Source organism: Octodon degus, unplaced genomic scaffold, assembly GCF_000260255.1.
Source record: "Octodon degus isolate 3935 unplaced genomic scaffold, OctDeg1.0 scaffold00003, whole genome shotgun sequence".
In the NCBI taxonomy this organism is placed as follows: domain Eukaryota; kingdom Metazoa; phylum Chordata; class Mammalia; order Rodentia; family Octodontidae; genus Octodon; species Octodon degus.
Window position 1 is genome coordinate 13,185,049 of NW_004524579.1, and position 19,410 is coordinate 13,204,458.

The window sequence follows — 19,410 nt, forward strand, 5'->3', positions numbered from 1 at the left end:
CTATAAAGGAAACTATTGACCCCGTCATTATAACAGGTCAGTGAGAAGGGAGAAAAGCATGAAAGATTACATGTGGAGGGTCTTTATGTAGTGACCTTGGTAGCATACACAGTGTCCGCTGATTTTCAACCTGACCATTCATAATTACTAGGAGGACAGACAAGTACAGCTGTGTACTTAGGGAGATGCAGAAGAAAAAGTGCATTTGGGTGAATAATTAGCAGCTTCTGTCACAGCAACATTCTTCATAATAGTTCCAAACCAGCATTATACTAGACTAGCCATCAATAGCAGAATAGATTTTTTTAAATCAGTCCACAAAGTGGAGTAGTATACAGCAAAGTAAACGAACTACAGCTACATAAGTTGTCAACACAGGTAAACTCTTGAGACAGAGTATTGAATAAAAGAAATCTCAAAAGTGACTTCATGTTTACCTGGGTGCTGTTGTGCATACCTATAATCCTTGCAAGTTTAACATATTCCTGCCAACTTGAACCATTGGTGGTACATGCATGAGTGTCCCATTGGGTAGCGTGTTCCACTGGTGGTGGAAGTGGTACAGTCATACATGGGACAGTCATGCATGTACCACCACTGGTTCAAGCCACCTGGCAGCAGTATATACAAATTACAGCCCCATCATTAAACATATTGAAGAATTGAGCAAGTTAGCAAGACCCTGTCTCAGATTTAAAAAGAAACTTTTTAAAAATATGCTGTGGTCAATCCTGGGGGCGGCGTAGAGGAGGGAGAGAGATTTAGATTGAGATATGTGTGGTTTCCATATTTATGAAATTCAGAAGAAGCAAAAGTAATAGATGTTATCCAGGAGTGGTGGTGCATTTCTGTAATCTCAGTACTCTGAGAGAAGACAGAAAATTGGCAAGTTTGAGCCCAGGCTAGGCAATTCAGAGGTGCAACTTAGCAAGACTGTGTCAGAATATAATAAAAATACTGGTAGCTGGAGATGTACCTCAATATAAAGGCTTTGGGTTCAGTCCCCAATGCTAAAAAGTAGGTATGTACATAAATATCAGGATGAACATACTTATCAGAATAGTGCCTGGCTCCTCTGGGCAAGGAGAGAGAGGTGAGCTATGAGTAGGGATGCACACTGGCAGTGTGTCAGATGGGCGGTGCTGCCAGGGCTTTGTTTCTTGATCAGGGAGGGAGTTATAATGGGATGCACACTATCAGTGCATCAGGTGGGCAGTGCTGCCAGGGCTTTGTTTCTTGATCAAGGAGGGAGATATAATGGCGTTTTCTTTATAATGTATTCTTCAAGCTAAACTGAAAATATGATCTAGCCCGTTCATTTTTAAAATACAAAATAAAACAAAGGGCCCAGAAACAGATTTCTAATCATTGTGTTTGTTATTTTATTTTAATTTTTTATGTATTTAGTACAAGGTCTACATGGCCTCACTACATAGATCAGACTCATAGTGATTCTCCTGTTTTCAGTCTCCCAAGCACTGGGATTACAGGTGCACACCACCACGCCCAGTCTCAGTCACCATCTCGGCGCACCCCAGGAGTGGGGCTGGCACAGCACACTGGGGATTGAACCCTGGCCGCTGCACTCTTGCAAGCAGGTGCTTTAATCCACTGAGCTATCTGGCCAGCCCTGTCAAATCATTGAGTTCTAATAAAAAAGTATTTTGTCCTGAGATTTCAAAAGATGGATAGACAGACCCAGCTACATATAAATAGGATTTGATCCATTATTTTCAATTTATCCTTGTATGCAAAAATATATGTGCATGTTTACTCTATAAGTATATATGTATTCATATATGCATAAACATATACATGTATATATGAAGTTGATCAGTCTAATGTATAGTATTTTTAGCCCTTCACTTTTTAACTATATGTTGCTTTTGTGTGTGTGTATACATATACAAGAACATATAGTTCCAGGAAAATAATTCTACATAATCTCTAGTATACTTAATTCTAAATCAAAGTTTACCGATGGAACAGATATAATTAAAAGCTGATATATAGCTTTACTTGAGCTTAAGCTATGCCTTAGAGTAAACATTCATAACACTTTTGGGGTTCTATAGCCTTTCAAATTTTGATAAAAACTATGGTCTCTTTTCTCAAAAAATGAATGGACACAAAAAAAATTATTGTTCATATTATTGTACCTACTGGAGGATTCGCACATACCTGAAATATATCCATAAGTTATTAAGGTCCTTGGAGTCTATTAAAATTCCTTAATAGGTTTGGTGGAACATTCCTGTAATGCCAGTATTTGGGAGGCTGAGGCAGGAGGTTCACCATGAGTTGGTGGCCAGCCTAAACTATCTATCAAGACCCTGTCTCAAAACCCAAAAAAATAAAATTCCCTTTTGTAGGTTGCCCTCATCACTAGGCACAGTGGTGGCACCTGCCTATAATCAGAGCACTTGGGAGGTAGAGGCAAGAGGATTGCCATGAGTTTAAGACCAGCTTAGCATATTTAATGAGTTCAAGATCAGCCTGAGCTACACTGTGAGAGCCTATCTCAAAGAAAAGAAAAAAAAAAAAAGATAGGCAGACAAAAAGCCCACCCCTATCATACTGTTGTCTCAGCCAACTTCTGACAGAAAGTAAAACAAACATTCAAGTCTTCTGTGATAGTAACTGTGGCCTTATTTCATTGGATTAAGGAAGATCTAGCAAATTAGTAGAGCACTGTCCTGCCTAGATCATGAAGGTATGGCTTTGAGTACTATAATTGCTCCTTTGCCTATTCCTCTCTGGTGGTCCTTGCCCATTGTGAACTAAGTAGCTTTGTTCACCATGCCTTTCTGCCCTGGCCTTCAAGCCACTTGAATGTGGACTAAATCATCTCCAAACCATGAACTAAATTAAACCTTTTCTCCTGTAGGTTGTGCATACTGGGTTTCGTGTCCAGCAGTGGAAAAATTCACTAATCCAGCACTGGAAAGATACTTACATTCTTCACTACCAGGCATTTCTTCTCCTCTCCTCAATCTCAAATCTTAATTTCCCCCTTAATCACCCAGAATTCTACCCAGACAGTGAGAGTGGTAGTAGACTTTTGTATCTACCTCAATTTTGTCTATTGGACTGTATTCTAAGTTCAGCCACAGGTAACCCCTTTAAACACTTGTTACTGTTTTATTTATTTTTTGTTTATTTTTTTCCATAATTTTATTGAGAAACAAATAGCAATGAGACAGTTTCAAATCAAATTGGTAGGACAGCTTCAATAATTAACACATTGCATACTGCCTTCCTAGTGGTTATTTGTTGTTCAAGATGCAGACATGATATCCTTTTTACAAACACTCTTAGAACAAATTCCTCTATTCATTGAATTAAGACAATATAGCTATATATCTATCCTAACCATTTTGAATACACAGATATAAAATGGACATTCATCTGTATCCCCTTTTTTTGTTTAGTTCCATCATTTAAATATTATAGGTGTGTGAACTCAACAGAGTATTCCAAAATAATCCAGTAGTCCATAATAGTTTTGGGTCTTCCACATGACTGATAATGTCAGAAGCTCTTGACCTGAGTCCCCCAAAGCTCAACATAACAATATGGCTTTACTTCTTATACTTCATTTTTATACTTTTCTGCTGGATGGTTAAGGCCAAGATATAGCAAAACCTATGTAGCAAGAATTGTAGCTTTTGTATCTGATAAGGTCAGTCAAATCCCCTCAGGATTTATCCTGAGACCCTGTACCTCAGTTTGTGGATCTTTGTCAGTGTCAGCCATGTGGATGAGTCATGGCCATTGCTTGGTCAATTTGCTTTCTGTGAAAGCCTGAGAGAATGTTTTCTCTCCATGTGACTCTCCTTAGGCACACTCTACATCATCGATCACTTTCCTCTTTGGCCCCATAATCTCCTTGATCAGAAATTTTGGGACACAACTGAGTTACAGTACAGGTTCTCGTATGTCCTGAGTCTTAATTGACCTCAGAAGGCTAGGGCCAAAATGTTGGCTTTCCTTGTGGCTCTCCTTTTTCTGTTTTGTTTATTTTTGAGAGCATAATTCTTAAAAATCTGGGATACAGGGTCAAACAGACCCAGCTTTTAAACCCAGCTTTACTGACTGTGTTATGTTTTTGTTTTTTGTTTTCTTTTGCTTTGTTTTTTGTATTTTAGGGAAGGGTCTACTGGGTGTTCAGGGTTTCACTACTAAATCGGACTCATAGTGATCCACCTGTTTACAGCCTCCCCAGAGCTGGGATTACAGGCGTGTGCCACCACGCCCAGTCTCAATTGCCATCTCAGCATGCCCCTGGGGCAGGGCCAGCATGGCAGGCCCAGGGATCAAACCCCTGGCCCCTGCACCTGCTTGCAGGTACTTTAAACCACTGAACTATTTGGCCGACCCTTGACTGTGTTATACTGAATATGCTGCTTCACGTCCTTATCTGTAACATGAGGACAATACAGTAAAGTCTATTATATGGAGTAATGAGATAATGTAAATTCATTTGCAACATATAAGGACATGCTGATGTTCAATAAAGATTTTTTAATAAATATTTAGCTTTAAGGATTCCAATTTAGTGCTTTTGCTTATGTCTCTGATTCAAATTCTACACTTACTTTTTTCTATCAAAATTCTACCTGCTAGAGCTGGCCAGGTAGCTCAGTGGACTAACGTGCCTGGTTAGGCAAATGCTAGGGGACCAGGGTTCAATCCCCATGCCGTGCTAGCCCCTCCCTGGAAGCACACTGAGGCAGTGACTCAGACTGGGTGTGGTAGCATGCACCTATAATCCCAGTGCTTGGGAAAGCTGAAAACAGGAAGATCACTGAGTCTTATCTGTGTAGTGAGACCCTGTAGACCCAATACTAAATACATAAAAAATAAATAAATAAAAATTCTATCTCCTACATCAAAGCTCCCTAATTCTATGGAAGCTGTAATCTCTACCATATCTTTAATGCATCAGTTTTTCATACTATTATAATATACTGTAATGGTGAAACTCTCCAGTTTACCTAAATGTGGATGTTGGCTCCATTACTTACTAACTTCGTAACCCTGGACAAATCACTTAAGTTCCCTATCATTTATTTTCCTTATCTGTAAATTTGATATAAAAATAGTATTGGTAGCAAAGAGGTTTATGAAGATAAAAATAATTTCTAGAAAAAGTAAAACTAGAGATAGAGAAAGTAGAAGATGCCAAGACAGGGAACACATGTCAAGTTCAAATGGGAAATTTTTGGGTAAAAAATATTCTAAAACTGAACTATAAAAAGAAGTAAATGCTATGAAAATAATTTTTTGAAAACTGCTTATACCTCTGTTTTCATAGTTACATAAATTTACTACTATTTATCAATTATACAGTTTTAGTGGTAGACTTTGTAATATTCGAATTATACCCTGTGGAAGCTGTTAAGATAGATGGACAGGAGGGTGAATGAGTGGGTGGGTGGGTGGATAGGAGGATGGATGGATGGATGGATGGATGGATGGATGGATGGATGGATACATGGATATAGTGGTACCTTGGTACTCATTGGTAATTTGTTCTAGGGGGTACAATGAATATTAAAAAAATAAATACCAAATAAACTGTTTTGACAGGAGAAAGTACCAAGTCATGAGGCAATCAGTGCCAACAAGTTCTAGCTTATACATCAAATACCAAATAAATGCCAATTACAGGGGAAATTTTTCATGTCAAGATATATGGAATACCAAATTCAATGAATTTCAGAGCAGTTGAATACCAAAATATGGAAAAGTTCTGGGATAGTGCCTGGATATATCCTAAGCATACTGTATGTGTTAGCAGTTGTTACTGCTTTATATTGCCTGAAGTTGTATTTCTTTATAGAAGTATAAAAAGCATCTCACTTCCTTACTCTCACCTGTCTTCCCTTTCTCTATAAACAAAGCCTGAGTTTAATCAGTCCCACGGTAAGTTCTCAGATAGTTACTGACTACATTCTAAGGACTCATAGTGTTTTATGTAATATGAATATGCACTGGCTTGGATGGAGGTTGTCACAGATATGTGAATACAAAGACGACTGAATTATACAATTAGACTAACTGTTTATATAGTTAATATTAGGAATATAACTTTTGAATAACAAATACTAAAGGCAGTAGGTTTTGATCTTGTATTGTGGGTTTTTGTTTCTTGTTTTTGTAATGGAGATTTAACGCAAGAGCTCTCTACCCACAAAGCTTTATGCCCAGCCTTTTTTGGGATGTTGTGTGTTGAAGCCAGGACCTTTACATTGAAGTACATCCACTTTTTGTTTAGAGATAGGGTCTGTAAATTGCAGAGGATGGCCTTGAATTTGTGATCCTTCTGCCTCAACCTCTTAGAAGCTGGGATTATAGGCATATGCGAGTGCATCTGCTTGTGGTAACTACTTTGATATTAAGCTCTGCAGATTTAGGACTCAAGCTTTCTCTAGCTCCTATTTTCTCTGGTCACACTGAAACTTTTGGCATTCTCAGAGTTAACATACCATCTTGGCATTTTTAGGTCTGATATTCCCAACACTCCAAAGCTGTCTTGGTGTAATTCCTCCAAGAAAGGTTGGATCATCCCACATAACTTCTTGGATACCAGTCTCCAGGAATCAGAAGAAAACTGAAGGGGATTCTTACAGTCTTCTGAGACAAAGACAGGGATATTTTGTGGTATTTGAAAAGCAATAGAAAAATCAAACAAAAAGATATGTGTAAATACCATCTTTTTATATAGCATTCTGGAAGAAATAAGTAATTGTAAACTAAGTTTTGCTTGTTACAAAGGAACAGGGTCCAAATCAGCCAGTGTACTGATTTGGAATCTTTTTTTAAAAATAATTTTATTGAGAAACAAATAGCAATGAGACAGTTTCAAAACCGATTAATAGGACAGTTTCAATAATTAATACATTGCATATTGTTGTCTTAGTGGTTACTCATTGTACAAGATGCAGACATGATATCCTGTCCACAAACACTATTAGAACGAATTTTTCTATTTATTGAATTAAGAGAAAGTAGCTGTGTATCTGTTCTATTTTGAATATACAGATACAAAATGGTCATTCATTTGTATCCCTTTTTTGTTTAGTTTTGTCAGAGAAGGGTATTCCATTGTTATTTAAATATTGTAGGTGTGTGAATTCAGCAAAATATGTTTGATTTGGAATCTTGATGCTATACAAGATAGACTATTGTTTAGGAAACTGCTGGGCTATAGAATAAGTAGTTAGTTGAGCCTCTCTTTTAGTTAAGACCTGTCATAGCTTAGTGTAGAGTTCTTTAAAAGAAACTTTCAAAATGTATGTTTGTGAAAACTTCTAAATAAGATCATTTAAATTTGGAAGATTTGCTGATACAAAGTGCTAGAATTTTCTGCTTTGTCAAGAAGAGAGAGCTTATCCTAGTCAAAGGAAACAAAACAATCTACTTTCTTAGGCATTTTCACAGTAAACCCAAATCATCATAAATAGGACAGACTATTGGGTTTATAAACAAAATCTCTAGTCTAGCATTACACAAATGTACTTTTAAAAAAATTACACGTACACACACACGACGGTACCAACTGTGATGCTTTTTTTTTTTTGTGATGCTTATAAAACCAATTTTTTATCTGTTATTTCTCCATTTTAGGAGTAAAAACAAGCTTGTCTTTGAATTTGGGGATATCTATAATAAACTTTTAATTTCTTTGCACTGACTGCCCAAATTATGTTCTTTATTGTTTATACAGGGACAGTGGCAGAAGTTAGAAAAGATGCATCTACATCACCTATACCAATAGGAAGGCAGAAGGAGCTTGTAACCAAGGTCTCGTCATCATGCCAATACAACACCCCCCGGTGAGCTTTAGGAATTCTTCACTATTCTCTATATGAGAGCATTTTCTGAGATATTTTGTTAATATAAGAATTGGAAAAATATTGACATTGTACTTACTTAATTGAGTATGACAGCTGGCTAGGATGTCCATTAAACCCCAAAGCTAATACTAGCTAATACCCTTCATCAGAGAGCCTGTCCAACACCCAGTGCAGTACTCCCTGATTTGTCTTGGATTTGTTATGCATTTGAAATGTAAGTTTAACTAAAGTAATTTTGAAAATTATAGTGACTTTTGTACTAAAGTGTGTCAACAGTTACTTATAGCAGAGATATTAGAAAGGTTAATCATTTGATCAGCTATTTCTGAGGTCAGGAAAAGAAATGCATAATTTAAACTTTGTTATATCTAATAAGCCAACTCTATATTATTCATTAATGGCTTAATATATAAATAGCAATACCAAAAGGGCTTGATTTATGTTTCCTTGGGGATATTATTGGTTTGAAACACTTAAAATTCCTAAGGTCTTATCAAATGAATGTAGATTTTGACTTAATTTGAGGTTGACTCAGTCCACTAGACAGAAAATAAAAATGCCTACAGTGTTTGTCTGAAGGCTGATAGTTTTAAAGGTACTGTACATTATAAAACTTATTCTTTTAGTTTGTAATCATTCAAAAGGAGGAAAGAATTAGCTCTTCTAAAGTCTCTTCTAAACTATAATTTCCAAGTTCAATGGAAATACTGCCTCACGGAGGCCAATCCTAGAAATCACTAAGAAGCAATGTGCATTGTAATTATGTCTCTAATTGTCAAACCTTTAATTGTGGAGCCAGAAGAACAGGCATCAGAAGAACTTGAGAAATGACTCTGACACAGAGGATAAAGTGACTGCACTCTATGAAGTGCTTGATGGTGTGTGCCCAGCACTGTGCCAAAACTGTACATTATCTGATTTATCCTTGATACTATAATGAGATGGGACTACTATCATCCCCATTTTAAAGTATAAGAAACTAAACCTCTAAGGGATTTGTTTTTGTGTTTTATTTAGTACAGGGTCTCAATACACAGATTGGACTCGTAGTGTGTGATTCCCATGTTTTCAGCCTTCTAAGCGCTGGGATTACAGGTGTGCACCACCACACCCAGTCTCAATCGCTGATTCAGCATGCCTGGGGTTGGGGAGAGGGGAACAGGTCTGGCATGGCAAGCCAGGGATCAAACTCCTGGCCCCTGTATCTGCCTAAGCCAGCGCTTTAATCCTCTGAGCTATCTGGCCATCCCTTCAAAGGATTTGAATGACTTATCTAAGGTTACCTAGTGCACTCCAAAGCCATTATCTTCAGCTACTTTCCTATTGTAGTAATCACCCTCAATCAAAAGAAAATTTAGGGGCTGGTGAGATGGCTCAGTGATCTAAAGCACCTACTTAGAACAAACTTAGCAAAGCACAGGGACCGCAGTTCAATCCCCCAGCACCACATGCCAGCCAGCCCTGCCCCCTGGTGGGCTGAGCTGGCCACACACACACACACACCACACATATACACATAAATAAAAAAAAAAATTAAAAAAAGAAAATTTAACCAGTTTGCCACTTACCTTGTCCATTGTTATTTTCTAATGTTAGAGTTGTTGACATTTGCCAAAGACCCACAATGAGTTGTGTTATTTATTTATTGCTTGGTTTCGTTTGGTTTTTTGAGACAGTGTCTCACCCTGAAGCTCATGCTGGCTTTACACTCACTGTGTAGGCCAGGCTGGTCTTCAACTCTCAACAGTCCTGCTGCTTCAGCCTCCTGAGTGCTAGGATTACAGATGTGTACCACTAAAACTAACACATGATTCTGAAATATTGATGGTGCCCTTTTTGGATGGCTGGACATTAGGGCGGAAAACTGTTCTCAAAGAGTTTCCATCTGGCTCACATTTAGGTAAAAGGGGGCAATGATCTGGATTTTTAATCTTAGTGAATTTTCCTATTGTTGAATAGTAAAATGAAATCCTTAACATCACTGTAATAATAGGTTTCTGGTAGCTGGCTGCATTTTGGTTTAGAGAAAAGAATGTAAATTGGGAATACAATGTTTCTCCATAAAGATTCTGAAAAACATCCTCAGCACAAATCTTGAATGGAGCATAGCAATTTTATATAGTTTATAAGTCTTAGTGAATACATAGACCTAGAGTTGAACCCCAGCACCACCAAAACAATGTTTTGGTTTTTTTTTTTTTTTTTTCATTCTATTTCTTTATTTTTTTATTTGACAAGCAGGAATATCATGGAAAACAATGTTTTAAAAAACATTGTTGTGAAGATATATTTTTGGATTTAAAAAATGTTTTGTTAATCTATAATGCTTTGGATCCACTAAATGTGGACTTGTAGGTTTGTAAATAATTATTTGGCTAAATGAAACAATGTGTATACACCAGATTTTATCCTTAGAAGAGTACAATGGCATATTATTGATCTGTTACACAATGTTCAGATTTGAAAAAAGATACACTACTATGAAAACCAGTTGTCAAAAAAAAGAAAGAAAAGAAAACCAATTGTCAGTGGTCACTTTCCAGACCTCAGAATCGAGATTATTTGAATTGTTCTTATTTCAAAGGATAGAAAGTCTGCACTTTTTATAGACTATTTTTTAGGTGTATCCCCACTCTTTAATATAAGAGAAAACCCTATGTTCTTTCTATTAACAAATCATTGAAGGCACTGAAGAGAATGTAAAGGAAAACATTTATTTCCCCATTCTACCATAAATTTTAAGAATATATAAGACTTGTAAAGGAAAATAGGGATGGTTCAGATGCTGGTGAGATACAGGTTTTCCTTTGTTCTGTGAAACACATAGAAGCATCCCATATCTTTCTGTGTACAGGTGGAAAAAATTGGCATGGCAGAGTCATCTTGCTCATTCACAATGTAGGCTGTTAATTGTTCCTTCTGCTGGCTGTCAATATAATGTAAAATTTTCATTCCCCAGTCAAGATGGAAAAAGTTATGGCTGAAAATGTTAACATTTGCATTTTTATTTGTTGATTTATTTAAAAGACAGCATTTCCTACAGCAATCCATCATTTGGTGACACCCCAAATATGAATAATGTATTGTAGACTTCCAGTTACAATGTGTTATAAGTGCTAGAGACAGTAAAGGAATGTTAACTACATTGCAAATGTAATATTTATCAACTCATAAAGTTTATTGCCTTCAAGGTTCAATAGTCCTGACCATAGGACATTAATATCACTTATCCTGGTTTTAGCTAGGCACCTTGGTATGTAGAAATATTCATCTATCTCAGGCTACCAAAATAAATATGTAATTTACAGCATAAGCAAAGAGGGTGTTGCATTCTTCTGTGCTTCAGGCTACTGTGGGCAGCACTTCTTCCTCTTGAGTTCATTTCCAGCTTCCAGCACTAACCGCACACCCCTGAGCTGTGAGCACAGACCACTCTACCTCTCTCCAGAGGCATGAAGGCACTGTTCCCCTTGTCATTCTGAACATCTGGTAGCTCTGAAAGAAAGCTGAATATATACCTTTGCTGCTGTGAGACTCAGAGTATCAGTTAGACTTGGTCCTTTGGTCTCCGGTGTGATGCCAGAGATGGACAGGTTACCATGTACTTCTCAAGTGAACGTATAAGGGCGCAAATGTTGCTGATTATTAACCCTTTCGTGTCTTCCACAGCTAGGTGTGTCCATTGTGAACTATAAAAAATATAGAAATGTCTTAACACCCAAAGCAAAAGAAGTAATGTTAATTAGCAGCCATCAGTTGTAATTGTCATTGACATTAAGATGCAGAATTATGTATTTTTTCGTTATAAATAACCTTTCTAATTGTACTTGAGGCATGCCAATTTAGTCAAAGAGTATACTTACAACAGACAGATATTTGCATTGATTTAGTTTTGGATCTTCAAGTCTTTTATTCCAAATTATTCTGGGAAATAAGGTCTATTATAGCTGTATATCCTTTCTCTGCTGGTATCTTTTTATATTCACATATGTAGATCTGATACATTTTTTTCCTAAATATTACATTTGATATTTATTCATCAAGTATGGTTTAAGTGTACATTTTTCATCATATGACATGATTTTAGATTTATATCCCTTGGAAGTGTACACTGAATTTTGGAACAATGTATTTAAAAGCACAATATCAAAATTTTAATGGATACATTTTAATATTAAAATGAAGGTAGTATCTTTTGAGATTGTTTAGTGCAATCGAAATCTTGCCACTTTTTCAAATACTAATCCAGTTTCTATTTCTCAGACTTATGACAACTCAGTGATTTTTCCAAACTGATAAGCAGAAGCAAAGACCAGGCCCAAGCCAACAGGATTAAATTCTCAGTCCCTCAAAGGAAAGACTCCTAAAAACTCTTTTCTTTCTTCTTCTGGACTCATAGGAAGAGGTTTAGCTGGGATTTTTTAATTAATTTTATTGAGAAACAGCAATGAGACAGTTTCAAAACCGATTAATAGGACAGTTTCAATAATCAATACATTGCATATTGTTATCTTCTTAGTGGTTATTCATAGTACAAGATGCAGAGATGATATCCTGTCCAAGTACTATTAATGCAAATCTTTCTACTCATTGAATTAAGAGAAAGTAGCTGTATATCTGTCCTATTTTGTATATACAAATACAAAATGGTCCTTCCTCTGTATCCCCTTTTTTTTTGTTAGTTTTGTTAAAGATGGGTATTCCATTGCCATTGAAATATTGTAGGTGCATGAATTCAGCAAAATAATCCAATATTGTCCAGTAGTCCATAATAGTAGTGGATTATACATAGGATTGGCAATGACAAAAGTTGTTGACTTGAGCCTTTTACAGCTCAGTATATTAATATGGCTTTATTTTTTATACCTCATTTTTATACTTTTCTGCTAGATGGTTAAGATCTAGATAAAACAATACCTATGTAACTATATATGCTGATACCTGTGAACTGAGGTTTAGCTGTTACATTGTAAGATGTGACGAGAGAAAGCATATATCTCCAGATCGTGCCTAACTAGTGTAATTGTTTGTTGGTTAGTTGGTTGGTTGGGCTTTTTGGGGTCAAGGTCCAAAGCCTACCTACACAAGAACATGTTTTTGATAATACTACTCACAAAATCTAAAAATTTTAATTATTCTTCTTAGTATTGTACATTCGAATAAATGCTTTTAACATTTATTCCTTGATTTAAATTACACCAGAACGTATGGGATAAGTAGTAAGAATATCCCACTTAACAATGAGGAAATAAGGAAAGACTGAGAAAGACTAACCAAAGTCACATAATATGAAAGCAAAAACACTTGAATCCAGCTTTTGTAATCCCAAAGTTCACTGTTTAGGTTTCTTGGTTTTTTTATTCTTCTGTATCACTAACATTGGGATTTGGTTTTAAAGGATAGGCAGTGAACTACAATATTCTAGTTCAGGGTAAAAAAAGAAAAATCAGACCACCTTACATTTAAGCATAAGCATTTGATTTTTTAACTGTAAAGGAAGAAACTGAGTTACACAGAGAAGGTGTTAGGATTCATGTAACAGCAAAATTACAATGCTTTCTTGAATTTGTGCCCAGAATCCTAACTATAATAAAATCTTTAAGTTAAACTTTTCCCCTATACATTTGTATAAATGTTATTAAATGCTTAATGAGATTCTCTCACATGTCCAGCTGAGGAAATTGTGGAGAGGAATAAAAATTTCAAACCTCTAGTAGGGGTCTGTGACAAACATAAATCAGGCCCCACTTCCCCTATGTAATACAGTACATGAATCATTACCATTTATAATTATATCGGCTGTTATTCACAGAACATCTGTTATATACCAACTGTTGTGTTAGGTGTGTATAGAATGTATTGATATGTACATATAAGTGACATAAAATTTCACAACTATTAATTTAGTCTCAAAATAGTACACAATTTCTTCTCAGATCTTTCATGATTTTCTTTAAAATGCAAGCTACCAGGCCAAGAACTATCACAATAAACCTTTCCACCTTTCACTTTGGATGTCAGGTATTTTGTTTCAGCAACAAGAAAAGTAACTTAACACAGAATTCATTCAATATGTAAAATAAAATATGAAGTTATATATATGCCTGTCTTTCACATTTAACTAGATGGGTGAAAAGTGCACCTTTGAAGAGTTGTCATCTAGCCAAGTTGATAACTTTGAATTCCCTGCCATCAGCTACATTACCACCAAGACCACCTGAATGACAACAAATTCTTACATGTTTGATGAAAAAATAATTGCTTTTATCTACGTCATGGTATTGTGCTGATATTGTAATTTGGCTATTTGTCATATCTTTACGTATTTTCCAAATGTTTGACAGCAGTGGTATACCACTAACATAATTTGTACAAACAAGAATACATTTGTAGGGGACAAACACATTTCAGAATTTTATGCTCAGTTGTTCTAAGTAGATGCAAAAGCCTAACATCATCCTTGCCCTATATGACATAATATACTATTCTTTGTCAGTCCAGTAATGGGTGAGGATTATCTTTCCTAGATTTGTCTACTGAATTTAGAAAACTTTATGATTTGTAGTATCTATTCAGAGTTGCCAATCTCTATAATCATTTCATAGATTTTAGCCTCCAAGTTCATCAAATTGCTTGTACTTCAATTTTAAGAAACTTTAAGGTGCTCGCACTTTTCTAGGCATTATAATGCTTTTATAAAAATTACTTTTTGCATTTTTGCCTAATCCTCACTACGAGAAAGAAGAGCTCTGAGAAACAGTTATAACAGTTAAACGCCCAGGTATAATAATTATAGCACGTAGGTTTATAGACTTAGGTTTGAATGCTATCTATGTGACTTTGAACAAACTATTTCATTTACTTTATAAAATGGAAATAATAACCTCTCTCTCATAGGCATGTCATAATGATTAAGCAATATAGTGTGTGTAAATTACTTAGTACTATCTTGGAATATGGCTAAGTGGTCCATAAATAGTGACCATAATTATAGAACCTCACAAGTTCACACAGTGGTGAGAAACTGTTAACAAGTATTTCTGATGTCTTGAGATGTACCCTGTGTTATTTCTCTTCTAAGTAGAGTAGGATGGGGAGTAAAATTCTTAGCTAGTTGATAGTTAAGATTTCAGGTTGTGTTCTTAAGACATCTATTTTTAGATTCACTTGTGGTTCACTGAAAATTATTAATGATGGATTTTATCCTTCTAATTAGTTCTTTTTTAAAATTCTAAAAGTGTTTAATTCCCTCCAATTTCCATCTAATTTCCCTTTTGTACCTGTTTCTAGCCCTGGCCTTTGATTAACTGAATCAGGATCTCAGGAATGATGTGTATTTTTGTGTTTCCAAATTAACTCTGAAGTACTTGGTCCAGAGACACACATTTGGAAGCTTCTGCTTTGGAGCTTCACATCTTCTCACTGACTCCAGCAGGCCAACATTTTCCCTTTGTTATTTCTACCTTGCCATTGGCAAGTTCTTTTAGGCATTGTCATCCATCCTATCCCCAAGGGATCATCAGACTGTATTGAAAAGCCTGCAGTGAAAAAACCTGAACAACCCCACTCATGGTTCTAAATTGTTATACTTGTAGGTTAATTGCTAAGACTTATTAATAATAACGGTCTTTTATATGAAAAGCTTATGTTGAATATGGCAGTATGGAGCCACAGAGAAGTCAGAGCAGCAAAAGAGAATTTTCAAAGAATGACAGAGAACTCTAAAAATTAGCAAAGAAGTGATGGGAACCCTAGTCAGCACAGACAAAAAGGCAACCTATAGAAAAGAACAAAGTGGTTCAGAACTTTAGTACTGGCTCCCCATATGAGCAGGAATCTCAAAACTGCTGGTAAAACATAAGTGGAAAAGTGTTCATAACAGCGTACCAGCAGCACTCAGACTGCAGGAGAAATTCACTTAGTGCTTACAAACTTTAAATTTAGTTCAGGGAACTGATTGTTTTAAAAAGTGACTCTAGGGGCCAGGGAGATAGCTCAGTAGAATTAGTGCTTGCCTGGCAAGCACAAAGGTCCTGGGTTCAATCCCCAGTTTTGCCATGATTAAATAAATAAATAAATATAAAAGTGACTCTATTGCTCCAGAGAAGTTACTTACTTTGGACCTTCCCTAACCTCCAAAACCTAAACTACCAGCAGCCTTGGCAAGATTCCACCTTGACTTTAAGACCAGCAGCCAAACCCTTGAACCTGTCAGAGCCTTTGGACTGGTTTATACTTCACCGAGTAAAGACCAGCTGCCCTCATCCTGAAACTTGAGTGCCAGCTACCATAGCTACAAGCTCAAATACTACTCCTGTATGCTCTGGTTTCTGTACAGATGATATAAATCTTTCAACTTTTACCAAGTACCACCCTTGCTCACCCCACAGGAATTAGGGAAGGTCATCTCCCCAGCCCACAACTTCAAGACTGAAGCCACTATTGTAAAAATTGGATTCACCAACTTTATTTATCAGGAGCCAGAAAAGCCCCCAACAAAGCCCCTTAACTTTAGGAATGTGAGTGCTAGTGGCCCCAGTGGTCACCAACACCTGTCTTCTCCAGGCAGGTTTAAGGACAATCTCCCTCTCAGCTGTCACTTCAGGGCTGCAGCTATTGATGAAGAAAACCCCAGTATCACTCAGACTTAATCTTCTTCATGTTCTTAAGAAAAGGGCCTCTTCATGTTCTTAAACTCCAGAACAATAACTGCAATACTATAAGCCTCGTCCTTGCTGGAGTTTTCCCCACATGACCTTGGGGACATTACCACCCATGCTGTGCAGCTGTAGGGCCTCACATACCAGAGGCACTACCCTCAGCACCATTTTTGCCCCCGTGTCCTACACCAAGCCCAGACACTACTGCACATGCTCTTAATGACCTAATGAATAGTCTTGTGTAGCTTACAGACTTCATATTACAGTTGCTAAAGCCAAAAGTCTTGGTGCCACTTGGAATCTGTGGAAAGTATCTTCATGATCCCAAAGTTCCATGAAAGCCCCAGTACCAACTGTACTTTTCTTCTTTATGTACCAGAACCTTGAATCAACAGTTATCAGTTCCACTGTCCCCAATACTACCTGTGATTTTCTGCCAGTGACTTGGAAAGGTTCCCATCCTGACCTATGACTCAAGAACTGTGGCTGTGAGCATCAGAAGCCTTGTCACCACCTGTGCCTTCCTGAAGGGGCCAGGCAGACTTCTTCATATCCTGTACTACTGAGACTGTTGCAGCTGCTACCATATGGTCCAATGCCAGCAAGTCTGTACTCTGTGCAGCCTGCAGGAACACAATTTTAGAAGCATACATCCACTGCAAAGTCATACAGCCACTTTCATGAACTGCTACAGTTTATAGAGTCTTGAGACATTTATAGACTGCTAACATCAAATAAATCATGCAAAGACTACCCTTTTGAGCCTTTAACCAAAACCAAAGCACTTATCTAACTGGGATCCTATTTCCTCTGTATATGAAAAAAAAAATCCTTTCCTACCAAACCTACTTCATAAAAGTAGAAGAAATACATATTATACAAGATGCGGAGATATCAATGTAAAGGCACAAGAAACATGACACATCCAAAAGAAAATAACTCTCCAAAAACATAGAACTTTATTTGAAGGAAATGTATGAGATACCTGAAAAAGAATTCAAAACAATTTTTCTAAAGAAATTCAGTGAGATTCAAGACAATACAGATTAAAAGACACAAAAAAGAGAAAAACATACAGACATGAATAATCAATCCATCAATGAGATAAAAAGATCAGAAGTCTCAGAACTGAAAATTTCAAAGAAATTATAAATTAGATCCTACTACAGATAAAGAACAAACAAAAAGATTTCTAAATTTGAGAATAGGTGTTTTATTTTGTTTGTTTCATTTTGTTTTGTCTTTTGTTTTGGCAGTATTTTATGTGAAACCAGACCCCTTACCATGATCTACATCCCCTGCTTTTTTATTTTTATTTTAAAATATAGTCTCATAAAATTTTGGAATAACTCAGGCTAGACTCAGATTGGCACCCAAAGTAACTCATTCAAACAAAAAGAAGGAAAATAAGGAGGATAAATGCAAGAAGGGAGAAGGAGGAACAGGAGGAGAAACTGAGACTGACAGAAGACCATTAAGCAAACAAGCATTCTTATGAGAATTCTAGAAGATGAAGGCATTAAAAACCTGTTCGAGGGGGGAAAAAAAAAAAGCCAAAGCGAGGTCAGTTAAAAAAGAGCCCCAATTAGGTTTAACTAAAACAGATCTTCACCAAGGTGTATCACAGAACATCAAAAGTGCAAGACAAAGAGACAGTTCTACAAATGTAAAGTTCCAAGTGAAAATGTCAAAACAGAAGTATCTAGATGCCTCTACAAGTCAGATTTGTGTGTGTGTGTGTATGTGTGTGTGTGTGTGTGTGTGTGTGTGTGTGTAACCGGGGATTGAACCCAGGCCCTTACACTTGCCAAGGAAGTGCTTATTCTATTGAGCCATCTCCATGGCCCTACAAGTCAGATTTAGAGTCAGAAAGGAGATACTGTATTCCACGGTGGGGGTGGGGGGAAGAGAGGAAGAACTCCAGGAATCGGGAAAGCTAAAAATCACAGAGAAACAGAAAGGCAACTCAGGAATGTAGAGTAGTCTACAGTCATAACTCGGGCCCTTCAAATGAGGAGACCCTGACTTCAAAAGGTAGGGGTGCAGTGAACTGGCAGTCCTGGCAAGAGGGGAAATCTGTGGTGATTGCAAGCCATAAATCCAGCGTGAGGATTTGATCTCAAGCTAACTCATGTATGACAGATTATTTTTTGGAGAAAATCATTGTAGAACTCACCATATTTTAGAGTGACATGCCCAGGAGCCATCTTGAAAGGGGGATTATTGTTTTGGGTTAAGGTACTCTTAGAATAAAAATTCTTAGAATAACCGTCAGTCAGGGTCCCTGTGGACATGCCACAGGAAGTAGTTGGGACAGTCCTGCAGAAAAAGAAGGTTAAATTGTAAACCATTTGAGAAGTTTAAGCAGCAGGGAAGCTCAGGCTATAGGGGATGTGATGCTCATTGGCACCTCTCCCTGTAGTGAGGAGCGAGACCCATTCTGTGTGGTTTTCAGAGGGGCTGGGTCTGAAAGCACAAGAATAAGGCCTGTTGGAGTTAAACCTAATTGGGGTTCTTTGAGATTCTCATTTTGGCTGTGTGTGTGTGTGTGTGTGTGTGTGTGTGTGTGTGTGTGTGTGTGACAGGTTTTTAACACCTTTATCTTCCAGAATTCCCATAATAAGAATATTTTTTGTTTTCCCTCATCCCAGGGTTCAGTGGTCCAGTATTCAGGGACACCTCTCTGCTTTGATGTTTTCTATGCCCTCCATTGCATGGACAGGGGGCTTCTGGAGCAAGTGGGTCACCTAATTGACCCACATGTCACAAAGCTAGTTGAGATCAGCAGTGAATCCAAGAATGTAGAAAGAAATTACAACCACAAAAGGCTTCTAACATGAACACAACCCCAAGACTTCTAGCAAACCATTAACAGGCCAAACCTAGGC

The 19,410-nt window shown here is 37.0% G+C and overlaps 1 protein-coding gene across 8 annotated transcripts in view; it reads left to right on the top strand.

Annotated features, from left to right (window-relative positions):
• Kiaa1328 (KIAA1328 ortholog) overlaps positions 1–19,410 on the top strand; it is a 434,847-nt gene that overhangs the window by 391,239 nt on the left and 24,198 nt on the right. For 7 of the 8 annotated variants that reach the window (XM_004623599.2, XM_023714438.1, XM_023714421.1 and 4 more), the window contains one exon: positions 7,733–7,841. The exons of the other annotated variant lie outside the window; for it this stretch is intronic. In XM_004623599.2, the coding sequence (XP_004623656.2) occupies positions 7,733–7,841 (109 nt within the window). The remainder of the gene's footprint in view (positions 1–7,732; positions 7,842–19,410) is intronic. 8 annotated transcript variants of the gene reach the window in all.